The sequence below is a fragment of the Sinocyclocheilus rhinocerous genome, unplaced genomic scaffold, assembly GCF_001515625.1.
Source record: "Sinocyclocheilus rhinocerous isolate Xijiao unplaced genomic scaffold, SAMN03320098_v1.1 scaffold72, whole genome shotgun sequence".
NCBI classification, from domain to species: Eukaryota; Metazoa; Chordata; class Actinopteri; order Cypriniformes; family Cyprinidae; genus Sinocyclocheilus; species Sinocyclocheilus rhinocerous.
This window is the reverse complement of record NW_015628351.1, coordinates 3577812-3586381: the sequence shown is the minus strand read 5'-3', so window position 1 is coordinate 3586381 and position 8570 is coordinate 3577812. Positions and strand designations below refer to the sequence as shown.

Here is an 8570-nt window from a genome sequence, read left to right as displayed (position 1 = left end):
ACTCTACTTATTTTAAATCATTATAAGCCATTTTAGTACTTCTCAAATTTAGTAGAAATTTTTAAGGGGAGTTAGTGAAAAGCAAAGTCTCAGGATGAAAGTCTGCCAGGATTTCATGCCTAAACATTAGTGTGGTCAACATTAACATGCAATTTCCACAATTAAGTTTTACCAGACACGCTAAATAATTATTTTATTGTGTCTTTGAACAGGTTTTCTAATAAATACAGGCTTTTTGACAATAAACACACCAGAATAAGGCAATTACCATTTTCCTGTATTCTCGCAGACTGTTCTTAAAGTGTACTCATTTCACATTTCTATTGGCTTATGGGAGCCGTCGAACCCTAAAAGTTCAGGATTCTAAATCTGGAGGCCTGTGGGCGGGTCTTGGGTGGCCTGTTTAAAGTGTGTCAGAACTGTCACTTGATGTCTAGTCTTTCTGTTGGAGTCCGAGTGCGTTGACCACTGCTTGTTTCGTGGATATAAGTGAGGAGGCTAATCCACAACCATGGTAAGAGTTTAAATAATCTAAGCAGTCAGTTTTGCTAATGAATGCATGAAAACATAAAATGTGCAAATGGCCTAGTCAAAAAGTCAGAATTACATTTCTGTCATTATTAATAACAGATTACATAAGGTTAAAGTATTGTTAATAGTTCCCTTGTAGTTCTGCATGCATTTAATAAAGCTTTATAATAAAAATAATAAATAAAATTCAACCTTAGGATGACTAAAAAAATCCTTCTAGTTTTAAAAAAATAGATTAAAGTATATTTAAATCTGTTTATTGTGTCTCTTTTACTTATTTTTTTTTATCAGACAATTGCTCTATTTTGGACTCATTTTTCTCTGGGCAATAATGTCTGATATAATCTGATTAGAGTAACTTTATTAGGTGTTTTTTTAAGGTAACTTCATTATAGATTCAAACTGACTGATAATTAATCTGTGATACAAGACCAAGATTTCTCTCTGACAAAAAAAATACCATTACACTCAATATGATAAATTCATCACATTGCAACAAAATCCACTGTAAAGTTGATCATTGCCATTTTTCTGATGTAATAATGTTTTAACATGGATACAAAAATAGCTTGAAGGAGTTAAATTATTCCAAGATCAAATAGTCAAAGATCACCCTGAAATATCATCCATATATCTGTTGATGGTAAGATGGACATCCTGCTATATGATATGAATCTGGTCAGCAGGTTAGGTTAAGTAGGTTAACTAAAAGCTGAGGAGACACATTCCAAGGATCCTGTTTCGGAATTACCATGTACAGTCACACTGACTGCGAGGATAACGTGTTGAGCCTTAAAATAGTCGCAAATTGTCTTGGAGGAGTGTTCTGGGTACCATCTGTTGTTTGCCAGGCCCACAACCCTGTCTTAATGGAAACAGATTATTAGGAAAACAAAAGCAAGTGACTCTCCAGAAGAACCAGTGTTTTCCGTTTATCAAATTAAAGCATTGCACTGTTTATATCTGAAATTAACCGTTCATAATGCAACCGTTTCACAGACTGACGCGCAACAGGAGGCCCGCTCATACCTGAGCGAGGAGATGCTTGCCGGTGAGTGTAGCCTACTGTGTAACTGATAAACGGATATAGGCTTATCACCGATATCCACGTCGTTCTGTTACATTAAACATTATGCGTCTATTTCAAAGAGTTCAAGGCTGCCTTCGACATGTTCGACACCGACGGTGGCGGTGATATCAGCACCAAGGAGTTGGGTACCGTCATGAGGATGCTGGGTCAGAATCCATCCAGAGAGGAGTTGGAAGAAATCATCGAGGAGGTCGATGAAGACGGTAAGCAAAATGCTACAGCTGGAAAAAAGTGGATACATAGAACTATATAACGCTGTAGACCGAGAAAATACTCCACGCAATCTCATATCCTGCGTTCTTGCGTTTTGTACGCAGAAGTACGCGCTGCATTTTCAGCGCTGCCGCAAGGGGCGCTACAGAGGAAAATATCAGTTATTTCCTTCGGGACAAATACTGCCATTGCGGAGCAAGAGTTTAAAAAGGTCTTGCTAAGACAAAAAAATTAAAGAGCAACTTACCTGAATATTAAAACACCCCATTTTAAAGTCAAAAGCATATGAATGAATAACTGTATCGCCCTTTCAGGCCTATGGAAGAGTACATGTCAAATATGTACGTCTGTGTTTTCACACTTGCGTGAAGTATGTTTCTGGCCTACATGATGATGTCTGTATATTTTTATTATTCATATGAATGATAATATCTGTTCAACTTTATGCATAAAATACAAAAATGTAGATTGTAATAGCTAATGTAGCTACTTCATACCGGAAACTGTAGGCAGCGGATCCATTGACTTTGAGGAGTTCTTGGTCATGATGGTGAGACTCCTAAAGGAGGACCAGGCTGGCAAGAGTGAGGAAGAGTTGGCCGAATGCTTCCGTGTGCTGGACAAGTATGTCATCTGATATCTTCTTGTGTGCACCTGTTTTTGAATGTGACCCAGACTCACTTTAGCATATGCAACACTATGAATCTGCAGGAACGGTGATGGCTACATCGACAGAGATGAGTTTGCTGAGATCATCCGCAGCACTGGCGAACCCATATCAGAGGAAGAGATTGATGAGCTGCTTAAAGATGGAGACAAAAACAACGATGGCATGCTGGACTTTGATGGTATGATGGTTTATAAATTACATTTCCTTTTATGTATGAGTATGCGTGAATTCAGACCAGGTACTGAAGCAACACCTGTGTCCATTTTCCCCCAGAATTCCTCAAGATGATGGAGAACGTGCAGTAAAACAGAGGCTCAAGGACATTCCTCTCCCCTCTCACCCCTGCCAACAGGAACCTTTACCTCTCAGTGCCACTCAAATTCACTTCCCCCTTTTGTCCTCTTTCTGCCTCCATCTCACCTCTTCAGCAGACAGACAGATAAACACCTCTGTGGGGTTTGCCAAAGTTGGGCTCCCACTGAACCCTCATGCCAGATCCAAGGAGCCAAGCTGTGGTGTGGTTCACAGGCTCATCATGTTATGATGGCGCTCAAGTTCGCTAGAAGCACATGCCATGGTAGACCCCACGTTTGTGGGTGCTAAAGTCTAGATTTAGTCTAGATCAGCAGCTTGTTACCGCTGCATAGACCAATGCCAAAGCCAAACCACTTCACTGTATTTAAGAACGAACGCTTGAAAACAGAATAAAAAATAAAACACACATTGTTTAGTTGGTCTGACATTTTGATTTGTATGGTTTTATTTCTTAGGAGTTTATCAATTAAACTTTTTTTTCTCCCGAGTCTCTGACCCCAATTAGTTGACAATTTCTGTATATACTAAAAACTATAATTAGTACTGTTTATGTAGCAGCAAAACCCAAACCACAAACTCTTACAAATATCACAGTGATATTTCACTAATGCCAATATGGCATTCAGTTTTATTAGACATGCCGTAGGAATAGCTCTTCTTCTCTATTGCACATTTAGATTTTTAACATGACATTCTTTGTGTGCTGCAAGTGTGTAAATCAGTAAATTGTGTCTTGTTTATCTGGTCAATGGCTGATGAGTATTATTTGCAATGTAAAGGGTTGCACACTAATAATGCAAATATAACTGATGACAAAGTAAATTACATATTCCTCCTTTTTGTGAGAATGACATACACTGGGGGGAAAACACCAAATGTTAAAAGAATACTGAATGAGTATTATAATAATAATCTGGCTTATTATTAACATGTCTTAATGTGATTTGCATGTCTAAGCTATAAACAGAATGCCTAATGTCACTGAAAATTAAATAGTTTAAACGCATACATACATAAATATATTTGAAAGCAAAAACCTCAAGATGTCCTCAAATTCTATGCATTAGTTATATTTACATTATTGACAAGATATAAATGTCAGCTATTTTAAATGACCCCCACCCCCAGCTATATCGGGCACAATTTAGCAAAGCAATTAATTTTATACTTGCATTAACCCTTCAATTTGCAACAAAATGTAATATTTTTTATCATCAAAATATATGAATATTAATAAAAAAAATAATACAATTTAAAAGATACATGGTCCATTTTAAAAGTATCTCTCTGGATTAAAAAAACAACAACAACAATTAAAGGGATAGTCGAAAAAAAACTGAAAATGATGTCATACAGGTTTGGAACAACTTGAGAGTGAGTATATGATGGTTGAACTATCCATTTAAAGGATAAAAATATAATGGTTATATAGTTTATATTCTAAACTTTCATTAAGGATATTACTAGGGTTGTTGTACATGTTTTCTAAGAAACAGCCATGTTTCTTCTGATTTTTAAGGTGCACATAAATGCTTTTCAAAATAATAAGAAAACTTGCATTAAACGTTTAACAAATGTATCTTTCTTTATTGTACAAAATCTTAAACACACACACAATGAACACTCATGAAGTGTGAACTGTCCAGCAACTGAATAAACAAGGCTGTAAGAAAAGTGGACTAGGGTTCACAACAGGTAAAATTCCATTATAGGCGAAAATAAAATGACCCTTTTCATGAACAACATAGCAACCGCAGGCCTATTTCAAGACCCATAATTTGCCTCGTCAAAGGCCTTGCGAGCCTTCTTCAGCTCCTCGTTCATAGTGAGCAGGTCCTTCACTCTCGCAAACTTTCTAGGGTCCTTGCGGATTAGAAAGACAATGTCCTCCACCTGCACGCGACCCTGGCGCCCTATGGACATCGCCTTGTGTGTCATCTCCGTGATGAACTCGATCACCAGATCCTCCAGTATATCCACTGATTCGGTGTAGGGATTTTGGTCGTCTCCAAACCCATACATCATGCAGCGAAGCTCCTTGGAAAAAAGCCGCTTTCTTTTACCTTGACCCGAGTCTACCCCGTTACCTCCGTCGTCTAAATCCTCATCAAAACCAGGATCATCCTCTTCTTCAGCCATTCTTTAAACGAAATGCAGCGCGCTGGTTAGAAACAGCCATTCAAAACACAAGACTCAAGTGTTCTATATCAGCGGTTCTCAATTCCAGTCCTCGCGTACCCCCGCTCTGCACATTTCGTATGTTTCTCTTATTGCTTCAGACCTTTGTTATATTTAACTGTAAGTGCCCTGCGAAGTGGACATTACCGGATATGCCTCCATGATTCCAGTTTGAAGGGAGCGTATATGTTCCATACAGAGGGCATTTAAGTGTGCGAGACGTGAATTTAAATTGTATTTATTTACAGAGGTATATTATGTCCCCCTTCACGCGTCTCTAGTAAGTTTCGTATGTGTGTGAAGACGCTGCAGGCAGCGGCGCAGCGCAAATCTGTAAATGAATATTCCGAAGTGAAGTAAACTTCAACGGATTTCCCCTGCTCAGGGAGTAGGGAGCAATGGACACTGTGTAGGGACCATGTCAATCGGCACACAGTTCATGCACGGAGCTCACTTCTAACGAGATGATCATCTGAATCAGGTGTGTTAACAAAGAGAGACATGCAAAACATGCAGAGCGGGGATACGCGAGGACTGGAATTGAGAACCGCTGTTCTATATGATAAAAGAATAACAGACACAGCGTTTATGTATAACTTACTTGTGAAAACCGGACGGGAACAAAAATAAAACACCCCAACAAGCAAATGCAAAGACAGGAAGTACTGCTCATTCATTTCCACATAACGCGCCAGTGGAAGAAACCGTCAGCGACCCCTGGAGTTCTGGATGACGACCTTATTAAAGGGGGAGTGGTGGAACGTTCGAATCATTTCTGTGAATTGGTTCTTTTGAACGAATCAATTCAGCGATTCTTCTGCGTCACACTCCAGTAAAGTCATACTCCAGTAAAGTCAACAGGAACCCTTTGATTATTTATTATCCTTTTATGTATCGCTTTATTTAGATTATAACTGAGTTTTCTTTACTTTGGCTGTTATTTTTGTTCTTTGTTATATTTCTTGATGTTCTGTTATACATTTGTATTTGTTGTTTCGCCCATCAATGCTGCCGAGCATTTTAGATTAAAATGTGTATTTTTATGTTTGAATTTGTTCTAAATAGTTGTTATTGCTAAATAAAATTACATGCAATAAATTCAGCCACATTATGTGTTTTATATAGGCTATGTGTTGTGGATCGAATTTACTTTTTACCTTGTTACCTACGCACGTGACACAATAAGATTGTATGTAAGATATTCTAAATAAAACTGGAGAGGTTTTGTAAAAACAAGTCTTTGTATACTTTGAATCATAAAATATATCTGATCATTTGTTATGGTGAATTTTTTTTGGACAAATTTCACATACACAGCAGCAAACGTAGTGACTCTAAACCAAGTTTTTAAGGTATTTATTGAATTTCTTATGTTATGCTTATTGGTTCTTTTAAGTAAACAAAACAAATCCAGATTTGCTAGAATGTTAAAGATCATTTAAAACTTTAAACTCCTGTCTTTTTTATTTAGTTTAATTTTGTATTTATATTTATTTTTCCCTGTCTTTCGTAAACACTAATAAACTTTTATTTGGGAGGGAGTTTTCGTGTAATTTCGTGTGTGCATCAGTTAAATGTTCACTTCACAAACTATCAGCTCACTCATCGGTTCTCGGACCATGTCGGTGGTAATTATATTATTACAAGACAACTTTATTCTGAATTCAGCCGATGAGTTCTTGACTGGAGAACCGCTCAAGATCGCATCAGTCCGATTCGTGAACAATTTGTTTCCATGAACCGGTTCAATTGATTCATCAAAACGATTCGAATCAAAAGAACGAACCGATCAGCGCTAAACATAGCAAATAGCAGCCAGTCTACTATTTAGCGCATTTACATTGGCGTTGGCACTTGTGTGCTTAATAAAAATTCAGAAAAAGCTTTCATTTCAAAACATTATGTGTAGAATTCAAATTTTCCCGGGCATGTGTCAGAAGAGCAACGTCCACGTCACAGCAGCAGAAGTGACTACACAGGGGTGTCTGTAGGTTCACAAACAAGAACAGTTATTTGAATGGCACAATTGTATGGCAGAGTCTCGCATTAATGTCACCTTAGTGCTCTGAGGCGACTCGCGTATCCAAATGATGGTTACATAGAGTTTAATGCTACCAGATTTTTGTTTTTCGAGGACTATGTAAACAGTGAGGTAAGAAAATGTGGTCACTGACCTTAGCTAGTTCTGGTTAGCTGTAACGTTAAATGGCACAGCCAGGCAGCGTGTGCAAACTGTCACAGCATCAGTTGAAGTAACTAGGTTTAGTGCTCGCGAGTGCGTGATACAACGTTTAGTTAGAGTTTATTGCTTAAACGCCTGTCAAAACAAAACGCACAAAACAAAAAGTCCCCTCGCACTTCATCAGATATTTTAAAAGTACAGCTGTTCTGATACAATATGTTGCACTGCTCAACAAGTGCTTCTTTGATCAATACTCGCGCACATCAAACTTTGGCCCTGCATGTTCTTATCAAATTACCCAGAGTTAACATACTAGCTCTGGTTAATTCTTATTGCCTTCCTTGCTCTTGTTAATAGTGTTTAGCTGTGCCTTGTCGGATCCGGGTTGTCCAGGAGGATGGCGTGCCCGACGCAGTTCCTCTGCAGGGCGCTGCGCACCGTGGGCCTGGTGCTCTTCTACTATGTGTTTTCCATTGGCATAACATTCTACAACAAGTGGCTCATGAGGGTAAGATATAGTTCAGCTGGGTGAAAACATGCCTGTTCTTCGTTTTGAAAAGAACACTTATTTTTGTCCATTTGTGTTGTATAATGTCTGTTTTTTTAATCTGCCTCAGGACTTCCACTTTCCTCTGTTCATGACGCTGGTCCATCTCGTAATAATTTTCAGTTTCTCCACACTGACACGCTTTGCCATGCAATGCTGGACGGGAAAGCCTCGAGTGACACTTCCCTGGAAGGTTTACCTTTCTAAAGTGGCCCCGACAGGTAAGAATTTTTTGTTTGTTTTGGGAAAAAATTCATCAGTGAGTCCAAAGACCAAAAATGTGTTTGAATGTTTGCCATAATGGTAGCTGAGGAGATAAAACCTGTTATCTTTTCTATCCAACACACAGTTTGGATGGGTGAAGTCCACACTGATTGAATATATAACGAATCTAGTTGATCTCTGCTCGAATATTCTGGAATCTTGTCCACAAGCCCATTATTCAAGTTTAAGCATAGAATGATTTATGATGTACAGTATATGCTTAGACAGTGATTCATCATACAGTAATATGTGTACAACTGTTTGTCTGTGTCCATCAGCCCTGGCAACAACGCTGGATATCGGATTGTCCAACTGGAGCTTCCTTTTCATCACTATTAGTTTGTAAGTATTACCTGAGAGATTGGATTTTATAGTGTTTGCAAGGCAGACTTTTATTCTTATTTCTCAAACATAAAACATCCCTTAACCTTAAAGGGGTCATATGATGCTATTTTAAAGATCATTATTTTGTGTATTTGGTGTAACAGAATATGTTGACATGCTTTAATGTTCAAAAAACTCATTATTTTTCAAATACTGTACATTATTGTAGGTCCTCTATGCCCCGCCTCTCTCAAAC

General features: G+C 38.2%; 3 protein-coding genes across 3 annotated transcripts in view; 2 read left to right on the top strand and 1 right to left on the bottom strand.

The window, feature by feature from the left end:
* The first annotated feature begins 414 nt into the window (after positions 1–414).
* Positions 415–3234, top strand: LOC107737590 (troponin C, skeletal muscle-like). Its single transcript, XM_016549142.1, has 6 exons — positions 415–514; positions 1531–1582; positions 1681–1824; positions 2344–2458; positions 2546–2682; positions 2778–3234. The coding sequence occupies exons 1-6, from the start codon at positions 512–514 to the stop codon at positions 2807–2809; spliced, it is 483 nt and encodes a 160-aa protein (XP_016404628.1). The 5' UTR covers positions 415–511; the 3' UTR covers positions 2810–3234.
* A 1163-nt stretch (positions 3235–4397) lies between these two features.
* Positions 4398–5739, bottom strand: taf13 (TATA-box binding protein associated factor 13). Its single transcript, XM_016549300.1, has 2 exons — positions 5599–5739; positions 4398–4959 (listed from the first exon to the last, which is right to left on the bottom strand). Exon 2 carries the CDS (start codon positions 4956–4958, stop codon positions 4584–4586), a length of 375 nt encoding a protein of 124 aa, XP_016404786.1. The 5' UTR covers position 4959; positions 5599–5739; the 3' UTR covers positions 4398–4583.
* A 1238-nt stretch (positions 5740–6977) lies between these two features.
* The window catches only part of LOC107737589 (solute carrier family 35 member C2-like), an 18212-nt gene continuing 16619 nt past the window's right edge, over positions 6978–8570 (top strand). The window contains exons 1-4 of the mRNA XM_016549141.1: positions 6978–7149; positions 7537–7687; positions 7797–7947; positions 8269–8332. Coding sequence (XP_016404627.1) covers positions 7577–7687; positions 7797–7947; positions 8269–8332 — 326 coding nt within the window. The 5' untranslated portion in view covers positions 6978–7149; positions 7537–7576. The remainder of the gene's footprint in view (positions 7150–7536; positions 7688–7796; positions 7948–8268; positions 8333–8570) is intronic.